We start from the raw sequence: 21,066 nt of genomic DNA on the forward strand, positions 1-21,066 counted from the left end.
ATTTAAGAACAATATCTTAAACAGGGTTTAGGCTTTAACAAGCGTCATTTCACCGTCGATTAGTAATGTTTTCATTCATACAACAGGAGACAGAGTTCTATTCAGTGTCTTCCTTGTGTAACCGGATGGTAAATGGCTACGTGCGTGGCTGTTGTATATCTCTCTTGCGTCCCCAGTTTTTGGGTTGTTTTTTTTTGGTTGCCATGGTGTTCCCGGCAGGTGTGTGGCACGCCCCTGATGACACCTGGTGGAGCTGGTTTGTGGCTCCTGATGAGGGCCTGTTTATAGGCTTCAGCATTTGTGAGATACCCTCTTTCTCCTCTGGCAAAGCTGCGCTGTCCCTGTGTGGTAGTGATCGCTCCACTTCGGTGTGGTGTGTGTTGCCTCCTGAGCAGCTGCAGTAAATTGATGTGTGTAGGCTACAACAAAGTGAGCGAACCCCCCTCACACATGCACACAATGGTAAAACATGCCATAATTTTGGTGTTATTAGTTTGCTACTGTTTGTGTAATTAACAAATTGGCTTTGTTTCTTTTTAAAGTTTGTCTGGAGTTGGGTGTCCTGCCTTGCCTCTTGGCATAGTCTTCCCTCTCTGGTGTGGACGTTCCTTTTTTGTTGGCGCTGAAGCATGTGAGTGTTCATTTTAAGCATGTGAAAGTCCTAAGGTGGCGTCGTGGGCATTATTTGGTTTTGGTCGATCTGCCACACGCAGTTCAACACAAACTCAAATGCATCAGACTTGTAATAATCCGTCCTCCAAAGCCTTTACATGATGTTGGTGGTCTAACACAGGTCATAAACACTGTTGATGTGTCTTCTTGGATATTTCAATACCCTTCTGTAGTCTGTTGTGTTGCATCGGTGTGACCTTTTTGTTCCCTGGTCCTTTAAACTCCATAAGCCAAGGGTTGTGAGGGCAACATTTTATAAAAGTCTGCAACCGAATCCCCCAACTTTTCCATCCCATGAGATTTTATATACTTTTTAAAGACAAATGTAAGTTTTAGATATAGTAGAGATTTAACTACATGTGCAACAACCGTATTGGTAAACGTGTGGCATTATTACCCCTCCGCCTGCAACAAAGAACTTAGATTTGGCTGAATTTATTTTATTTCACTTTACAGTATTAAAACGCTTAGTAATGTTCTCCAAACAAGTATGAGCTTTGACGCATTAGACAATTCAACACGGACCATTCATGGTTTTCTGGAGGATACCTACAAAAATAAGATCGCTCTAAATAGAGCAGAATTTCACAATACTTCTTAAAATCAATGACTTGTGCTGCAAGTTTGTCACTGGTGCTCAACATCTGCAGACAGCTCAGAGGCCTGTTGCTGCAAGTTAAGCCATGAGAGGAGTGTGTGAAATTCTGGAAGGTGTTGTGAGAGCATTCAGGGAGGAGGTCACATGGACAAGGAACTGGGCTTTGGCCTGTGATGAGGTGACCTGGAGAGCTTCAGCCCCCAGGGTTCTGTCAAACTGATAAATAGGACAGTGTAGACAAAACTGACAGCAGCAGAGGTAAAAGGAGATGTGACCTGTCTAGACATGCTGTCTGGATGTTCTGGCTTTTAGAAACAACATTTATTTGGGTCAATACCACCACAGTATCCCTGCCTCAATGATCCATTTGGAAGGGATGGGTAATATGACAGGGAGGTTGCTAAAGTGCAGGTTGAGGTAAGGTCAGCCAGACTGGCCTGGAGAAGCCATCTGAGGATGAGATGCTGCATCCTGACTTTTAATCATTTCTCCTTGCACCAGTTGAACCTTTCAACATACAAAACCCTGTGATCTGAATAATTCTAGGAATTCAACAAAATACACAAATCATTTACCAGAAACCTACATGTAACTTTAGAGGATTCCATGCACAATAAGCACAAGTATGATCACAACAACATGATCAAAACATACATGTTTGTGAACCCCAATTGGGTAACTAACAACTAGATTTACAATCCAGGCCAATCTCCTAAATCTCATACTCTTCCCATGTCGGCCTCAGTATTTAAAGTGGCAAATTGCCATTTAAAATGGTTATAGAACTGTCTCCAGCTCTTTCAGAGATAAAATGTTGCCTGACTCTTCTCTGAGGCTTTGGACAGGAGATGCTTCTGGGCTTCTGGAGTGAGGAGCTCCCTTGCTGGCCCTAACATGCCTTTTAAAACTTTCAGACTCCCTCTGCAGAGTCAGCTCCTGTTGTGTCTGGGGAGTCTCAAGGTCTGCAGCTACATATGTGGACAGGCTGCTCTGTGGGTACAGAGAGTTGTGGCGCGGTGGCCTCAGACCGGATCCTCCACCTGTAGACCCACCTGAGCCCACCACTCCTCCTACAGAGAGGGATCTGGGAGTTACTACTGATAAGCTGACGCTGTGCATGGTGGTGTGTGACATCATGCCGCCGTAGTAACAGCTGCCTCCTCCAGCACTGCTGGTCATCCGGGATTTCTGCTTGATGTCCTGCGTGAGACTGCGTCTTAACCAGGCCTTCTTCACCTCTGTCTGCACCTGAGAGTAGAAAATGATGCAAGAGAAGGCAGATGTTTAACATCTGTTTAACCTTTATCAAGTGTCATTCTTTAAACTCAAACTGTCATCATTACCTCTCCATTGCAGAAACAGTAGATGAATGCAACAAAAAAGCCCTGAAACATAAAACTGTCATTCTGAAGTACATCACAACAATAGAAACATGTTGTTATATAGTTAATTCCAATCATATAAATTCAAATTCAGACTGATTTGTTTGTCCTTTGTTTTTGTTTTTACCTATATTGGTTTTTAACAGCATCATTGTAATAAATTAGCTCTCATCATTAGCTGTGGTAACAGTGCCTTCTGACCTGGGAGGAATTAAAGAACATCTCATAATGCATCTGGACCTGCCACAGCAGCCCAGTCACCTCAGTGTAGGGGAGGGCCATAAACACCATGTAGTGAACTCCAAACAAGGGCATGAGGACTAAAGTGGACTTGAGCAGCTTCCTGCAGATTAGGAGTACAGGCAATCCTGTGGTGATTAATGGCACTCACAGGATGGTATCTTCTTTAGCAGCATTTCCTTTCATTACCTGTATTGCTGCCGGGGGTCCAGTTTCCCTGTATTTGTTTCCCACAGTTTGGAGGCCAGAACACGGACTATGTTGATAAAAAGGAGGAAATTTACCTGCAGGGTCAGAAGGATGGGTTAATTTTACTGTCAGGTTTCCCTCAGCAGTCAGTTTCATTAACAATTCCTTACAACAATGGCTGCCAGAATGGGGACTTGATAGATCCACTTCAGGTTTCCAGCACTAATGTCCCAGCAGCTGAAATAAGGAGTTTAATGACCAAATATGGAAAATGTATCATGCAAATATTAGACCCCAGTGCAAATGACTCACTGCGTGTCTGCCAGCGACGCTCGTGCACTGACCCAAATAGACACAAACACGGCTGGAACCCCTAATGTCATTAAAAAGTTACAAAAAACTATTGTGAGAATTTATTAGTTAGCACAATAAGTATGTGTGAGGTGATGCGGGTACCCCAGCCAATGATGATGAGGGCCCACAGGTAGTTCTTATCCGACAGGAAGGCCATGAAGATGAGACTGTGTAGGTACAAGCCCTCCACCAGGATCCAGAAATGGTTGGTCGCCAGGAAATAAAGAAAAAATGTAACGGCAACTTTACAGCCGGCCTGGGGAAATAAATGACATGTAAAGGCTGCTGCACGGATGAGAGTCACGCTATTTTAAGTCTCAGCAAGAGCAAAACTTTGACACCTCCATGATATAAAACGCGCAGTTTACCATGTGGGACGTCATGGCTGTGGAGTCTGAAGCGCTACTGTAGCCAGAGACGGTATAGAGGACGGCGTCCTTGACAAAAATGCTGACCGCCCGACAGATGAAGGAGGTGAAGAGGTGAATGTGGATGTAATTACGGGTGCAGTGGAGCCGCCTTTTTTTTGCACGTGTTAGAAAAAGAATGAGGACGGAGATGTCAGGGTGCTACAATAAGAAGTTGCATCTATTGCTGCATCATTAATCACATTTTTCCATTAATTTTTCCCAATACCGTTCATCTAATTCCCATTTCTTACTTGAAATAGCAGAGGATGAAGACAGCCACGAGCAGTGACGCCAGAGAAACGGAATAGCCAACGGTGTACATCAGATGGAGTCTCTTAAAAACCTGGTGAAGGAAAACAAAAGAGGTTTTTTTAGAGTTTCCAGGGTCAAATTAAATCACAAGGGCAAAGAGGAGCCTGTACCACTTCTTGGCTCTTGTAGTTGGAGTTCAGGTAGGTGGTGCACTCGGTGTAGTTCGCCCAGGTACGGTTGACACTGTGTACCTGCTCCCAGTGACCTGAGGCATCACACTGGCGGTAGGCCCGTCCTGGAGGTTAGATCACAGTCAGGACATTAACACACCAGTGTGTGTTAGAGAGGAGGTGCCACAGGTTACTCAGAACACCTGGCGGGAGCTGCTGCTCATGATCATACCTCTGTGGTTGAAGTCATAGATGTACTCTGGACACAGCACAGAAACCAGCTGACCCGCTCTGCTCTGGGGCCAGCAGATGATGCCGTCCCACTCAGGGATACAGTCGCCAGCTTTACAAAGCAAAAAGCTAAACACAATTATCTCAAATACAGGCAACCAAAAAAATCATTGTGCATTGTGCAAGACAGATTAATATACGAGTATATAAAAGGTTTTGTTTGAGTGAAAACACAATTTCTACAATATAGAACCATCACAGAAGAGTGGAAAGGTTTTGCTATTCATACTAATTTCCTGCACTTTGTTAGAAATGAGGCTCTATTTTATGAATCTCTTAAAATAACCCATGAACGCAGCATATGAATGAATGAAAAATGCTCCACAATTGTCCGCACCAGAACTCATTCCTGGAATCACAGAGATAGTGTTGCACAGGATATTGAATGGGTGTAAAATCTGACAGTCTGATCTCACGTAAATAATCATTGTAATAAACAAGCTTCCTGATTGAATCATCCACAATGTAGCGGCCGACCTCTCGTCTTTCTTTTCCCCTCAAAATCAACAGGCCCTGACCTGCAGCTCACACACCAAAGCTTTTTTCTTCTCTGTCTCGGTTCTTAAAATGTTATATGCAATTTCACCAAATACATTTTTGGCCTTTTTGTTTTATCGACTGCTGTTCCCAGGGACTTTTTTCCTAGTCCCTATTAGGTGAGCATTCTCTTGATGCACCCTGTCTTAGAGTGTAGCTCTTTGATGATTCTCTTTCAGGTATTCATTCATTTTCAGGCATTGATGATCATGTATTGACTTAAATTAATATCAATGTTGGGTTTGATGATGTCCCTTACTATTGCTTTTAAATGATCTTGTTGAAGAGGTACATCTGTGAGAGCTGATAGATCTGTTTGCGTTCTTCAAGGCTTAATCCTTAGACTTGTTCTTTTCTATTACTCGATTCTGCTTTTTTTCTTTCTTTTTTTGCTTGCTAGCCTTAGTGATCACACAGCAGCACACTCACCTTTAACAAGTGCAATTTGTGCCTTGATTTTTCTTTCGCACTTGGCGTGAGCACCAATCAGGACGTAGATCTGCTCGTCTCGAGTGATGACATCATCTGCATCAATCTGTATTAACAAGGAGAGGTTATATGCTGCACAGCAACACGGGCTACAGTATGTTGTATATACTTTATATCCCCAAAAAATCAATTTATTTTTGACAGGTCTACTTCCAACTTCATCTCTCAGCTGCCTGGATCTGATCTGCTTCCTTCAGGTGTTGTGAAATAGTTGGGTGAAGGTGTGGTATGTCATGATGTTTTGTCAGCTCCTTTTGACTGGCTGTGGAGCTGCCGCTGGCCACATGGGAGCCTTGTTCCATGGTATCTTGGCCATGCTATTGAGGAGTAGTCTACACAAGACTCTGTGTTCTCAGGCGCCAATCACAACAGGGCTGCATAAGTAGCAGCTAGATAACAGCTAGATATTAATATGAGGATTATTTGCCTGGCAGATGAGAACAGGAACTGTTACAAATGAAGAAAGAGAATCAAGAATCAAACTTCCCATTTTGAGTATGACACAAAATTGTCCTTTGAATACAGTTTTTGGCTACTTAAATTAGGTTTTGTCTTCATTAAACACATGAACGAAATATAAATGGACTTCCCAGGGCCATTTTAAAATCGGCTGTTTTAGTTTGCAACTCTGGTTATCTCTCATCATATCATCAATATCATGAATTCTCATCCTGACTGACTTATTTCAGCCCTACGTAAAATCCTGACATGGACAATGATATTGCCAAAAAGGGGCTTTGCAAAATTGTTACAGTCATTCAGCAGAGGATGTGTCACAACATTAGCGTGCAAGTTTTTCAGCACTTGCTTTTCTGGTAAATCTTGAATGATATCATCTGTTTTCATTTGAGTGTAAAGGAAATCCATCAATGGCTTTCTTTTTAAAAAATCCCAATAAAACTTTTAGCACAAAGATATATTGAATTGATGCCCCGTTGTGAGCTAAAAAAAGCTCCTTCGTGACTAACATATTTCAACCCTCTACTTTGGTGGAGGCACCCTAGCTCACACTCTTGCCCAAAGTGAGAGGAAAATAGCCCAAAACCGGAACTGGAGGAGCAGATTTTCCAAAATTGTTGCACTCTGATGGGACACCTATAGCCCCAGTCAACAGTGATTCACTTAAGCTGTTGTATTGTTGTTTTAGAGGACTGTGGATGCACTCCAGTTTATGTTAACACTGTGTTTTGCTAACGTGTGTATGTGTTTTTATGCACACCACTTACTCATTTGGATGATCGTGCCTCAACAGAGCCACTTCAGAGACTTTTACATTCAATCATTGTGTTTAGGTGCTTCACAGAGGGATTTTCCTGCTCATATTCTGTTGGAGTTACCAAAACACTTGGGTTCAGACAACTCCTTGTCTCTAAATCTCAACCAGGCGGTTGGAAGTGTGAGGTTAAAGAGGTCAGAGGTGATGGAGGATTTTGAGACCATTTTTGGTATCAGTGTAACCGTTGTTCTGGTATGCAGTTTTTGTTGTTTTGGACACTGTTGTCACTTAAAATATCATCATATTTTCCATGTAAAATCAAGTGGGGCCAAAAATACATTTTTGCTGCTTTTCAGCCTGGTGTTTCTTAATGGGAATAAAACATTAAGATCCCGCATCTTGTCTTTGGGTATAAAAAGATGCATTCTCACCAATGAATGTCTGGAATGTTTCTAAGCCTGAGATAAACCTCAGTATAAAACTCCATCGATCAAAGAGTCACAGATGCATGCAATTGGTCTGACCTGAGGTGGAGCAGTGTGAAAGCAGAGTGGTGTAAGATCTGATAGAACTGTGTGAAATGTTTCAATCCAGAATGGAAAAAAACACTTTTATACAATTAAAGAGTGGGAATAAACAATTTCGCGCCCCAAAAGTGAATGTGACTCAAACTATTTAAACCTAAATCCATCAGAGCATTCAATAAACAATAGATATATATTTAAAATTATAACTAATGTGCAACATAAACTATAAATTAATCAATTGTTCAGTCACCAACATAGTCAGGATACATAAAACACACTTACCAATGCGCTGACTAAAATTACACATTGGGAAAGAAACAGAGAAGCAGTCGTCCATGCAGACATGATGTTACCCTCAGTCTTAGTTCATTCACATCAGGGCTGATGTTTTCTTCTCAGGAATGTTAGAGTTCAGCCTGTACAGCCTGTCAAAGATCCATCAGTGTCTTATGTGATCGTTTGTGTCAGAAAAAAAGTTTCCTTCGGATTTCTTGAGCTTTGACATCCTTTCCAGAGATTTAGAATTAGTCCAGTTATCTCCAAGGGACTTGCTGGGCATCAGCAAAACTACCTGTAGCCCTGTGGTCAGTCGGTAGTGTAAGAAGGCTTCGGATGGGAAGGTAGAACGAAGGAGAGGGGAGGAGTCTCCTCCTTCCGAATGTCTTTGGAGTATTGTCTGTTGGGGGGGGGGTGGGGGGGGGTGTTGGCCTTAACTGACCATACTTTCCTCTCAGTCAACGCTTTGTGTTCTTTGTATTTCGTCTAACACCATCATCAAGTGCTGTAAATCACAAATCTGGACATGAACGCCACCAATCATCTATTATTATTATTCTTTCCATCAACATGAACAGAAGCAGTGTGACTGACGGTTTGGTCCCAAGGAAAAAAAAGCAAAATTTCTATTCGACTTCCCACACGAGAACATTTTTCCTACCAGATAGAAACATTCTTTGTTACATATATAATCACTTGAACTAAGCATGTATTTCTTATAAGTTAAAATAAGAATCAATCACTCATTCTTAATAGTATAATAATGTGGAAAAAGATACATTCATTTTAATACAATCCAGTTCAGAAACACCGCAAAGATTAAACAATATAAGTGATAAAAGCCTGTGCTTGCTTAACTCATAGTTTATGTATAAAGACATTATTTTTAAAGCACTTAAAGCTGATTTTATAAGTAAACCCATTCATTCATAAAAGGAATTTCAGACAAGATTTTAGCCAGTCCAATTTTTCAATTTTGCCCATATGCAGGGCGGCTGACGCAGCATTTCCTAGCGTAGTGATGCACAATGACGGCAGAAAAATTATACATGTGTCAATGTTTTTACCCTTGAATTGTTCAAGTTGCAGTATTGACCATGAAATGATTAGAGGAAGATAGGAAACAACAGTAATAACACAGCTGTTTCTGATGAGGAACAGAGCCCTTCTCTTCTGGGGATCCATGTTTCTTCCTGTAGGAACAGATTTCTTCAAGGCTGACAAGATGGAGACATCACAGAACACAATAACAGGCAGAGTCATGATGATAATCAACACAGGGGTTAAATCAGATGTGCTTAAAATAACAAAATAAAAATAAAATCCAAATATCATGGTTACAATCCAGATTGCAACAGTGATCAGGAGCCTGGAACTTAAACCTTTTCTGGCCCGATACATGACAGGATGACACACAGCCATGTAACATTCTACACACACACAGGTAATCAACAAAGGTCTGCCACACAGATTAAATGCTTGCAAGAACTTAACATATGCAACGTACGTACAGTTCACCAGGTCTGTGGGGAGGTACAGCTGTGGCTGAAGCAAGAGCAGGTAAATATTGTCCATGATGATGATATTTAAAGTGAAAACATCAAAAGGTGTGAAGGGTGTTTTTCTTAGATTATTGAGCTTTCTCAGAAGTACGACAACAGATCCAGGAAATGCAACAGCAAAAGAAAAGATAAGCGTAAAAAACCAGGTGGGCGATTTTCCACATGTCAAAGCTGTATTCATTCCCATCGTGGTGTTAGTCGTTCTGCACATTTGAGCTTGTAGAAGAGGAAATCACAACAAACGTCCAAAAGTTGGTGAAGAGAGAATGGCCTGCAGCAGCTAAACGATGCCTGAGAGGCTCCAGATGACAACCTGCACTAAAGAGAAGGACTGATTTGAATAATGCAGATGTCCTGAAGGTGGAACCTGCCAAGCCTCAAACCACCTGTCACATCTGTCATCAGACAAAATAAATAATGGCACTTTACATTTCCACACATGTAAAAACGTTTTGTAATCACTGTTTCCAGCTGCATGGGCTGTCAGGGCTGTGCTGAGGAGCTTTTGTTGTCTGACAGTGAGAGGCTAGTGAAACCATCGTGTCCTTGCAGAAATAACAAATAAAATGTCACACAGATGTATATAGCAAGCTATAAAGTTACATGTGGATTATTTGTTTACAATCTCCCAGTACAAGGCTCATTTTCTCATTTGTGTGTGTTCAGGGCGGAGGTCGTCACCAGCCCCATTATTCGCCTTCTCACCACAGTCGCTAGAGGGCGCACTCCACAAAACCTGTCCCTGCTTTCTGGTTACCATCCGTAGTTTCCTTATGCTTATGTTTACATTTTTATTTTTTATATTATAAAATTCAATCTGTCATTTATACAATATGCAACACATTGAAATATGTTCGTAATGCAAATAAGTTCATTAGGTATATTATGTGTTTCCAATTCTGTTTCGTCATCGCGTTGAAACAATCTAACTTTAGTACACAATTTCATTTTTTACCCCCCCCCCAAAAAAAAAGCTCTGTTATAAACAACTGATATTAAAAATACAACATAATATATGTACAAAATGGTTTGAAGAACTGATCCTGCCAGAGAACCCATGGGCCGAACAAGCCACGTCGAGAAACTTATTTTGAAATTCTGAGCTCTGACGTCACCTTAACCCGGAAGTGTTACCCACCAACCAGCGTCAGCTGCACGCTGACTTTACCTTTAGGGTTGCAGACTTCGGGCTGTCTGTGTTCGTTTAGCGTCTTTTCCAAATCAATTGTTACGTAAAGTCGAAGTGGAAGATTCGCTGTCTTCTCCTGAATCAACGTTTTGCTCCGTGCGTGTGCGTGTGCGTGTGTGTGTGTGTCTGAAGGGCATGGCCGGGCCGGCGGCTGTCCTGACTGCTCTCCGGACCCTGCGCCGTGGCTCTCTCTCCGTGCGTCTCCGTGCGTCTCACGTATGCAGCCCGCCCTGGAGCGCCCCTCCTGCGAGGGCTCTGCAGCTGTGGCCCGTTTTATGCGCCGGACACAACAAGTGGTCAAAGGTTAAACACATCAAGGGACCTAAAGATGACGCCCGAGCAAGGGTGTTCATGAAGTTGACTATGATGATCAAGTTGGCTGTGAAAGGTGAGATGGAAGTAGTGGCATGCTGATGGACTCCACGTTTTTTGTCTTGGTTTTTTGGGGGGGAGGGAGCCCTTATAATATGGTTTATTTAATTTCTGCTTTCATCTGCAGAGGGTGGTGCCAACCCAGATATGAATTTAAACCTAGCCCAGATACTGGAGCAGTGCAGAAGTAAAAACATGCCCAAAGCCTCCATTGAAACTGCGATCAAGAGCGCTGTATGTTGACGATGGTCGTAGTGAAATTGTCTTTTGGTCGACTGCTATAAGTTATGACTCTTTCTTGTGTCTGTATTTCTATTATTGGTGTTTTGCTCCTGGTGGAAAAGAGCAAACCCCTGTCCCAGCACGTGTTTGAGGCTCGGGGACCTGGTGGATGTCTGCTGCTCATAGAGATATTGACTGACAGCAACTCACGGAGCCATCAGGAAATTAAACGCCTGCTGATAAAAAACGGGTCAGTACATGCTGGTCACACTACAGACGTATCATCCCTGTCCAGCCGCACACACTATCACTACCTAAATGTCTTTATTTGTCAGACAGATTCATGTCTAAGAAAATACTGGCCTATTTGATGCAACATATTGGGCTTTTATTTATGAAATTCAGCAAATGAGCCTGTCAGATTACAGGATAGTACATAAATGTAACAACAGTAGATGTGGTCTCAAGCAGTTGTACTTCTGTTCTCTCCCATAGAGGGGCGCTGTCCGAGGGAGCGCGCCACAACTTTAACAAGAGAGGGATGGTGGTGGTGCCGGGCCAGAACATTGCCACGGAGCGAGCTTTGGAGCTGGCCATTGAGGCAGGCGCAGAAGATATCAAGGAGACCGAGGATGAGGAAGGACAGCCCCTCCTGCAGGTCAGACAGGAAGTAGAATCTGGTCCATCTACAGAGGCGCTAATATCCATGAAGGGTTGGATGTTAAGATGCATCAGTCAGGCCCGGTTAAACAAGCACTGCTCTACTGGTTTAATTTCCAGGGAAAGGCCACATCAAGTGATGCTTCCTTGATATCCTGCTGTTTTGTTTTTGTGCGTGGGTTTTATTTGGGTTTAACAGAAGAGGATTAGGGCCACTGTTTAAAAAACATTGGTCAAAATTCTAATTGTTTCCCTCCCATAATTAAGAGTTAAAATCAAAATTCGGACTTTGAACTCGCCTCAGAAGTCTAGGTGTGTGTAGGGACCCAACTTCGCCCTATGTGGACTGAAAATGTCGGATTTGACCGAACTTTTGCGTTTTCCAGTGGGAACAGCCGCTTTCAATAATGAAAAAGCAGAAGAGTCGTGGAGAAGCTACATGCTGGTTTGGTGCTTGGTGTTGTAAAAACATAGAAATGGCTGCAGATGTGAAGGATGTTAAACACACAGATTGGTCCTGTTGAGTATTTTTGTAACAAATTTAATTTAATGCTGTTGATCTGCTTAAATCACGTGTTGCATGATGAGGGAATCTGGAATCTGTCTCACAGAGAGAGCAGGTGATATGCAAAAACCCGTTTAAAATCAAACCAGAACACTCATGTCAACATTTATGCAAGTACAAATTAAACAAAAAAAAATTGTCTTTGAATTCTGAGAAAAAGCCAGAAGTCACTTTTTACTGTGGCCCTCATCCACTCTCTGAGGATTTTTATTGGACTGAATTCTTTGCTAAACCCGTCCCTTTAAGAAGTACCGGTAAATGTCCTGGGACACCTTTCATTTGAAAAGTGCCGCCTTAATGCTGTTCAACTACTAATTTGCCGAATTTCTTGCTCTACAGTTTGTTTGTGAGACGACAGACGTGGGGAAGGTGAGGACCTCGCTGCAGAACTCTGGCATGCAGATAACGTCTTCAGGGATGGAGTTTGTTCCGCGCGTTGTCGTGAATCTGAACGAGGACCTCCTGATCGCCGCGTCAACGCTTATAGACGCCCTGAGTGACTATCCAGACGTTGTTCGCATTTGGGATAACATCCAGGCTGACAGCTGATGACGCTGCCTGGAAACGTGACGGAGACGTGGAATATTTGACTTGCAAAGGATTTGTTCACAATGACTCTGTGGTCATAGGCAGTGAGAAACTGGACTCATTTAAATTAAATCTTTATTTGTCTCAAAATAAAACTGTGGTCCTTGCTGTTACCTGACCGCACCATGTGACCGTTTCAGTTTGAGCTCCCTCAGATCATCAGAGGCGTATTTGACCTCTCACGGCAGCTTGCCATGGTTTTGCAGAAGCGTTTATCTTGTTATGTGCTCAGGAAACAGCAGCTCTTAGGCTAACAAAAGTTCACCGGTGGAGCAAGAAGATGGAGCTCTCCAGCTTTTTTTGTTTCATGAAGAATGAGAGGAATTAAGTTAGCTGTGATGCCACAAAAATTAGAATATCTTAAATGAGGATTTAATAGGAAAATTTCCCCACTTAAAAAATGAATCTGAAATGAATCAGACTTTCTTCAACTGAATAATCTTGATGACATGTTTCATCGTAAACAAAATATAGCATGTATAGAATTCTAGAGGTCATAGCTGAAGGGCATTCTGAGCCAATGTCATTATGGGTCATAAGCCCATCGCTACCTCCAACAATACAATCAATTTGACCCCACATTAACAGCATGCATGCAACATATTGAGTGGTTTCTGGACTTTCAGCAGACATTTTTTTCCACATCAGATTCATGCATCCTACAGCAGGAGCTATAGTAGACCTACGCCTCCAAACTAAACTACAGTCCAGGATGCTAAAATGGTACTTTGACATTATAGTAGTGGCTCGGAGCCCATTTGCTTCATTAATCAATGTACCATTGATTTCTCTGTCACATCCTCTGAGCTATAGCATTGCATTGATTTGTTTTCCAGTGTTGGTGACTGTTGTACAGGAAAGACTGCTGTCCAGAGTGGAGAGTTCACCAATGACTACTGACTGGAAGGAGCTAACTGCTACTGCCTCGTTACGAACCATGAATGAGGAGAGCGAAGGGTTTTGATAGCAAGGTAGCAAGATGGATGCTGGAAATATGGCTGCAAAGTGAGCAAAACCAGGAAGGGTCTGTGGTTGTGGTTTAATTCAGGTAGGTTGTGCTGTTTAAGCTTCAATATTCTAGACCGTTGAATGTAGAAAGCTTTTTGTGTAAGATTTTAGTTAAATGTTGCAACTGAGAATGCAACACCAGCTAATGCTGCAGGTCAGAGTCAGTTATTTATTTTAAGCTGATGCTGATGTTTCCTTGCAGAGTGGCGTTACCAGACTTTTATATAAAAACAAACACACCATTGACTGATGTAAATATATATGTTTATGTCATTGGAAGTCCAGTGGAGCTTCATGGCAGACTCGGACCTTATGAGGGGTGCAGCACCAACCAGCAGGGGTCCTGAATGTTGCTCACCACCAACTCCTAGAATGGAGCTTCTCAGCCCCTCCAAGGTGAAGGACCGCTCTCAAAACGTCACTGAGAAGGTCACACAGGTACGGGCAGGAAAAGCTCATACTGGCTCAGTTTGTCACCATCTGAGTGCCAGAAATCTCACCAAAGATCTCAAATCTCATGAAGATGGCCTTAAAAACAGCTCATGTGTGTTTGACTATAAATGCACATACTTTCTGAGCATGACAGAACAAAACAGGAGCTTTTAAGCTGTACTTAGAGTTATATTGACACAGTTGTTTTTGTTTTCAATTTTTATACTTGATGTTCATGCGGCTGTATAAAGATGTTCTCTGTGCTAGAGATTTTCAAACCCAGATCACTAGTAAAAGTCATACATGTTCAGTAATACAGTACAGAATTATATTTATTCACAAAAGTGTATGTGAATGGGATTCTCCAGCTGGTGTTACTGTCAAAGAGGCTCCCAGAAAGAGTGACTGTTGTTAATTAACCTGCTAGTGGAAAAATCAGTAGGAGGCTGTATCTTTTCTTTCTGGGTATGACGAGCAGTCCCAGTGAGCTACAGTTCAATCCGGACCTGCTGTCGCTACTGTTGGAGCCCCGAGGCTCTGCGTTCTGCATCACTGCCTCTGGAGAATACACTGATTCCGTTTGTCCATATCAGCACCACTATCCATCCTCGGTCTAGCTGGTATCAGCCCTCTTAAATGCTAGATCTGTGTGCAGGCTCAGGGAGACAGATACTGATTTGAAGTGAAGACATCTCGAGGGCTGCGGCGGTGATGTTTTGTGATTGTGACGCTCAGCTCTGCTTGCACACTGATGTGTTCTTTATGGGTAGGTGCTTTCGTTGGAGTCTGATGTCCTGCCCGAGTACAAACTCCAGGTTACTGAGACAACGTGGGGGATTTTGCTCCACTACAGCCCTTTCAAGGCATTTTGGGACTGGATCATTCTCATCCTGGTCCTCTACACAGCTGTTTTCACTCCGTACTCGGCTGCCTTCCTCTTAGACGAACACAGGGACTTGCGTCAGAGACGTTGTGGCTACACGTGTAACCCTCTGAACGTGGCCGACCTCATGGTGGACGTGCTGTTTATTGTGGATATAGTCATCAATCTCCGCACCACGTACGTGGACCAAAATGATGAAGTCGTCACCCAGCAGAGCCGGATAGCCAAGCACTATATAAAAGGCTGGTTCCCCATTGATCTTTTGGCAGCGATACCCTTTGACCTCCTGATGTTCAGATCTGGCTCCGATGAGGTAAGAGTCGCTCCACTGCACCTACCTCTTTACTGTCACCAGAGGTAAATTCTCATGTATTTAAATGTACATTTCTCTTAAACCCTAAGTTTATTGACCCCCTTACATCTTGTTTTGTGTCAATATAATAAGATGGCGACCCTAACAAGCCTGTTGAAAACAGCCCGGTTGCTGCGACTGGTGCGCGTGGCAAGAAAACTGGACCGATATTCTGAATACGGGGCTGCCGTCCTCTTCTTGCTCATGTGCACCTTTGTTCTCATTGCCCACTGGCTTGCCTGTATTTGGTACGCCATCGGTTTTGTGGAGAGGCCGTACACAGAGACCGGATGGCTGGACAACCTGGCCGAGCAACTGGGCAAGTCGTACAATGACAGCGACGCCACCTCTGGCCCATCTGTTAAAGACAAGTACGTCACTGCCCTTTACTTCACCTTGAGCAGTTTGACAAGCGTGGGATTTGGTAACGTCTCTCCAAACACCAACTCAGAGAAGATCTTCTCCATCTGCGTCATGGTCATTGGCTGTGAGTCCAAAAAATCACTCAGGACTGAATGGAAGTTATTGGTATGAGTTTGTGTGATAGAACCGTATTTGTGAATGTTTGGTACGGATTTTCCAAATTCCCCAAAATGCTAATATGTAATTTTTGGCTCAACTGACAATGATTCTAATTGTAATAGTCATACCGTCTCTTAAATATCTCAACCCTGAACCATCAAATGGAGCCACTGAAATATCTGTCTGTCCTCAAATTGCTGAATCTCTGTGTTCATTCTATCATCCCTGTTAGCTCTCATGTATGCCAGCATATTTGGAAATGTGTCGGCCATTATCCAGAGATTGTACTCTGGTACCACCCGCTACCACACACAGATGCTCCGAGTCAAAGAGTTCATCCGATTCCACCAGATCCCAGGGAGCCTTCGTCAGAGGCTGGAAGAGTACTTCCAGCATGCCTGGTCCTACACAAATGGCATTGACATGAATGCTGTAAGCAACGGTTTATCATTTATGTCTGGAGCGGATGCCCATGTATGACATCAGAGTTTCACTCTTTGTTGTTGTTGGGTCCTTATTTAGGTCTTGAAAGGATTTCCAGAGTCTTTGCAGGCAGACATCTGTTTGCATTTGAACCGATCTCTGCTGCAGAACTGCAAGGCTTTCCACGGAGGCAGCCAAACCTGTCTGCGTGCGCTGGGTATCAGATTTAAGGCAGTCCATGCTCCCCCAGGGGATATTCTCATCCATTACGGAGACATCCTGGATTCTCTCTTCTTTATCTCACGCGGTTCTGTGCAGGTCATCAGAGATGATGTGGTGGTTGCTATATTAGGTAATACCATTAGGTAGGTAATACTATGTTGCCATTTTCTTATCTCAACTCCAAATCCATCCTTGACGCCGCTGTCACAGAAAAGAACGACATCTTTGGAGAGCCCATAAACCTGTATGACGAGCCAGGGAAATGCAATTCAGATGTCCACACCACCACCTACTGTGACCTGCACCGCATCCTGAGGGACGACCTACTGGAGGTCCTTGATATCTACCCCACTTTTGCAGACCACTTCTGGAGGAACTTGGAGATAACATTTAACCTAAGAGATGTATGTTAGCATGAAACTGCAAAATGAATAAATTTAGAATATTAGTCCACATTAGTTTCACTGGAGACTCTGAACTGCCCCTCAGTGTGAGTGTGTGACTGGATGATGTGTGTGTGTAGCAGGGTCTATCTGCATCTTGATTTGGACACACTCTAACACCATCCATTGACCCTGATTAGGATCAAGACATGGATAAATGGAGATTCAGTGAATTAGTTCTGACTTAATTTCAATTATCTTTGAACAAAAATCTAGAGACTCTAAACCTGGGTGTGGTACATTTCAGGGCAAACTCCAAAACACAGTGCATGAAGGAATCTCCCTCTCGTCTACTGTCCACCAGCAGATAATTTAATAATATTGATTTTGTATCTACTTACATTTTATACAAACCTCTTGTATTCCAGGCCGATCAAGTGCCACACATAATAACAACTACTGATGAGTCAGGGGACGACTGTGACTACCACCACAAGCCAAGATGCAGAAGCCACACTCTTGACTGCCGAATCAGGCCAGGTGAGATGGGCCGCACCTCTGCAACGATGTGAAACAGTCTCCATCAACCAGGCCTACAAAGCCCACAATCCAGCCAGGTTTTCTGTCCTAACAAATAGATACCTGCTTTTACCTGGGAACAGATGGAATCGATCATGAGGACTCGTACCCTCGTCGGTCCCTCCGCCACCGTCGCTCGTCGCCTCGTACCCACTGGGATGACCGCTGCAGCTGTGGTTCTTTGTGTTCTCTGTCTAGTGAAGACTTGAGCAAGAGCCTTCCCCACAGTACCAAAGTGGAGCTCTACCCTCCAGCTGATGCCCAACGGGACTACAGCCCCACTGTCGTGAAGCTGCTACCCCCAAGTGGTGCCTCAGTTGGGAGGGAAGTCATGTTAGACGTCAGCCAGCAAGGTAGAGTCGGAGGTCGATGGTTGGTTGTGTGCATGATTTCCAGTTTTATTATTAATTTTCCATATGAAATCACATATTTTCCCCTGCAGCGTCATCTTTCAATATGCCTGGAATGTATGGATATTGGCCGGACCAACAAACCCAGCAGTTTTCCAGTCGCACATGCCGATCTTCATCTTTCCGCAACTCCCACCACCCACCGCCGTTCACAGAGGAACGGTCCAGTGAGCTGGAGTCGCGACTCAAGGTTTTACATTCCCAGCTCAACAGGTGAATAATTCCCGCCCTTACCTGTGAGAATAAAGATCCCTGCAATGATAACGTCCTCCACTGTCCCTTCCTTTCCCAGACTGGAGACCCGGATGACTGCTGATATCAATGTTATTCTTCAACTCCTCCAGAGGCAGATTGCTCCGGTGCCTCCCGCTTATAGCACCGTATCATCTGGTACCTTGCCTGCAGAATCATCTGGCCAGTACGGAACTGGGACACCAGTGTTGCACGGCATGTACCCCATTTCTACCATACAGATAGACAGCCGGGTTCCCACACAGGTACAGGAAAGTACTAAGTGATCCAGATGTTGCTCTGGTGGTTTCTGTCCTGAAAAATGAAAAATGTGATTTCCTTACTTCAGAGTTCTTCCCACACCGATGTTAAGTCCACCAAGAAGTCTGAGGAGTCCATCTCCAACGGTACCCTTGCTACCGCAGCCTCAGTTGACACCATATTCCTGAGTCTCTCTCCTCAAACTGAGAGCCATGCAGAGTCGCTTCCGCCGCAGCCATCAGTGAACTCCTCCATCCACAAGCCAAAGCGGCGCAGGATTCCCCACTGCCACTCACTGCCGGAGAACCTAGACGTCTCAGGACCGGCTGAGATCCAGAAACACCTCTCTGACCCGGTGCTGCCTGTCATCCGAAGACCATCAGAAGAAGCTGACACCTGATATTTGGATAAGTTCAGGATTCAGTTATGTTTGGACATTAATGTGGACTGAAGGTTGGACAATGAAAGAGTTCCATTTTATACTACTGACATGATTACATGCAACGGCAACAGTTATCATTGCTTTTGGTTTTGTTTTTTACGATGTATAGCTTTTGTAAGCCCTTTGTTTTGGCAGTGTTTTCATTCCTGCATTTAACCTCACGTGAGCTGTTCCTCCATAGAGTAAAGGATGTGCTGCCCATGGACATCGGTGCCCCACTAGACTTTTGAAACCTGATTACATGTTCCATATTTAGGGAAATCATCTCTTGTAGTATAAAGGTTTGGTTATTTGAGCTCAAAGACCAGAAACATCCATGACCAACATCTGGCTGGTTACTTGTAAACTAGAAAACTATTCAAAGAACACAGACCTCTGCAGGGAATGATAGAGAACTCTTCAAAAATAGGTATTCATCTATACATATGTACATATATACATAGTAGTACTGTAGTACTACAAGGTTACATACCCTTTTTTTGTATTACAAATCGGCTTCTGCTACGGAATATGAACAAAGCCTCTTGGACAGGGGTGTCCAAACCTTTTGCAAAGAGGGCCAGATTTGATAACGTGAAGATGCCCGGGGGCCAGTAGATCCTTCTGATGTTTTTTTAACCAGAAAAGTTACATGCAAATGTACACTATTATAAAACAATTTTCATTGTCACAATTCTCTTTATTTTTAAAATGGCAGTGTAACCAAATATAAGCCACTCAGGCAGACGTGAACAACTCTAAAAACACAATTCTGCCTTTAATTCATATCTGGAGAGTCAGATAACATTGAACACTGAACTGTATGGAATACCTTAAATTTCCATGAGTTTGATAAATGTAATGTAAAGTTGTCTGTTATCATTCAAGTTTAAAACAAGTAAATTTTGCTCTTGTCTTTTACAAGAGCTACAAGAAAGGAGGAATTACATTTTAGTGATTTATTTATTCTGTTAGTGCCAGCGGCCCATAAATAATACATTGTAAGACTGAAGTTGCGGGCCGTGATTGGCCCCTGGGCCGGACTTTGGACATGCCTGCTCTTGGACTTTGATCCTTGGAAAATCAAGGGTAAAAAAAATCTGTGGAATCCAGAATATTGCCAAACTTTAATCATCTGTTTCTTGTTCCATTATCAATATTTTCAGAAAATGTAATTAAAATGTAATTAAAGTCATTAACTTTTCGAGTTAACAGTTAACAGATATCACCTTGGTGAAAGTAATTATATTAGTATATATTCCTAGAATCTGTATGTGGATCAAATTTCTTCATTTATTTTGCCTGACAGGTCATCAGATCTGATATTTATCTAAATATAATGTTTTCTTTTGTTTTTTTTACATTTCCAATAAAACTAACCTGCAGTCTCAGGATGTGATGAAAGATTAATAAGAAAAATGTAAGAGTGTGACATGGCCTACTGTGGGCAATAAACAATAATTGGCAGTGATTATGTTTTTTAGTCCTTCCTGGTCCAGCATGGCTGCATGCAGAGCACAATTTCAAGTTAAACCCTTTGTGTTATTTCAACTTCTTTTATTATAATTCAACAGATCAGCACTGGCCTTAAATTAGAAGCAAAGGTAAGATGCAAACGATTGGTTTTCAGATGTATGCTCCTCACATTGGCCTGTTCATCAATCAACCAATATTTCCATAAATAACCTGTGACGCATGCAAATCTCTTTCTATTTGATGTCAGGTTATGATTGATACTCATGGACAGAGATATATAAAGAGCAGCTTCCACGGAGACTCAACAATTTCATCCCCAATGCACTAGAGAAATAAATTTCCATATTACCAGCTTATAAAGGTACAGTATGCTTTATCAGCTCAGGAGGATTCAACTTCAGAAACATGTCTGTTTCAATCATGGTGTTTTGCTGTTATTTGTTTATGTCCTTTTAGGTTTTTTCTCTACATAACTCCTCTTTTCCCTCCCAAAAATGCTACCAGAGGGACTTGGTCTGACTAAAAACATTTCCACCTCTCATTTTGTGTGGCAAGAATTTGATTTTCATTTATGTGACAAATTCCCGGGGAGCACATACACTTGGGCCATTAGCACCTTCTTCTGCTTTATTATAGGCTTTCCTGCATCTGTTGCTATCCTCTGGGAGCTGTTCAAGAGGCAGAGAAATGGAGCCCCCTTGA

At 42.8% G+C, this 21,066-nt stretch overlaps 3 protein-coding genes and 1 long non-coding RNA gene across 11 annotated transcripts; 3 read left to right on the forward strand and 1 right to left on the reverse strand.

Moving 5' to 3' along the window:
- The first annotated feature begins 45 nt into the window (after positions 1–45).
- Positions 46–2,751, forward strand: LOC130531958 (uncharacterized). Its single transcript, XR_008952240.1, has 3 exons — positions 46–462; positions 543–631; positions 2,185–2,751. It is a non-coding gene; the product is annotated as an uncharacterized LOC130531958 (long non-coding RNA).
- On the reverse strand, positions 1,655–10,249 carry pth3r (parathyroid hormone 3 receptor). 2 transcript variants are annotated; one of them, XM_057044025.1, is made up of 13 exons: positions 7,610–10,249; positions 5,525–5,630; positions 4,500–4,610; positions 4,268–4,392; positions 4,097–4,188; positions 3,804–3,954; positions 3,538–3,691; positions 3,394–3,454; positions 3,252–3,318; positions 3,082–3,176; positions 2,854–2,995; positions 2,614–2,655; positions 1,655–2,518 (listed from the first exon to the last, which is right to left on the reverse strand). In XM_057044025.1, the coding sequence occupies exons 1-13, from the start codon at positions 7,670–7,672 to the stop codon at positions 2,048–2,050; spliced, it is 1,680 nt and encodes a 559-aa protein (XP_056900005.1). In that variant the 5' UTR covers positions 7,673–10,249; the 3' UTR covers positions 1,655–2,047. The 2 variants fall into 2 exon arrangements, with proteins under 2 accessions (XP_056900005.1, XP_056900008.1); XM_057044028.1 differs by lacking the exon at positions 2,854–2,995 and having other exon boundaries at positions 2,380–2,518.
- Positions 10,250–10,312: 63 nt separating this feature from the next.
- Positions 10,313–12,889, forward strand: LOC130531907 (translational activator of cytochrome c oxidase 1). Its single transcript, XM_057044098.1, has 5 exons — positions 10,313–10,742; positions 10,854–10,960; positions 11,071–11,198; positions 11,444–11,606; positions 12,513–12,889. The coding sequence occupies exons 1-5, from the start codon at positions 10,490–10,492 to the stop codon at positions 12,720–12,722; spliced, it is 861 nt and encodes a 286-aa protein (XP_056900078.1). The 5' UTR covers positions 10,313–10,489; the 3' UTR covers positions 12,723–12,889.
- A 219-nt stretch (positions 12,890–13,108) lies between these two features.
- kcnh6b (potassium voltage-gated channel, subfamily H (eag-related), member 6b) lies at positions 13,109–20,359 on the forward strand. 7 transcript variants are annotated; one of them, XM_057043962.1, is made up of 12 exons: positions 13,109–13,809; positions 14,050–14,207; positions 14,972–15,397; positions 15,530–15,923; positions 16,191–16,390; positions 16,481–16,733; positions 16,814–17,007; positions 17,415–17,526; positions 17,625–17,918; positions 18,008–18,188; positions 18,268–18,472; positions 18,556–20,359. In XM_057043962.1, the coding sequence occupies exons 2-12, from the start codon at positions 14,064–14,066 to the stop codon at positions 18,865–18,867; spliced, it is 2,715 nt and encodes a 904-aa protein (XP_056899942.1). In that variant the 5' UTR covers positions 13,109–13,809; positions 14,050–14,063; the 3' UTR covers positions 18,868–20,359. The 7 variants fall into 7 exon arrangements, with proteins under 7 accessions (XP_056899942.1, XP_056899950.1, XP_056899955.1 ...); XM_057043970.1 differs by having other exon boundaries at positions 14,055–14,207; XM_057043975.1 differs by having other exon boundaries at positions 14,055–14,165.
- Positions 20,360–21,066: the final 707 nt, after the last annotated feature.

This window comes from Takifugu flavidus, chromosome 1, assembly GCF_003711565.1.
Source record: "Takifugu flavidus isolate HTHZ2018 chromosome 1, ASM371156v2, whole genome shotgun sequence".
Taxonomy (NCBI): domain Eukaryota; kingdom Metazoa; phylum Chordata; class Actinopteri; order Tetraodontiformes; family Tetraodontidae; genus Takifugu; species Takifugu flavidus.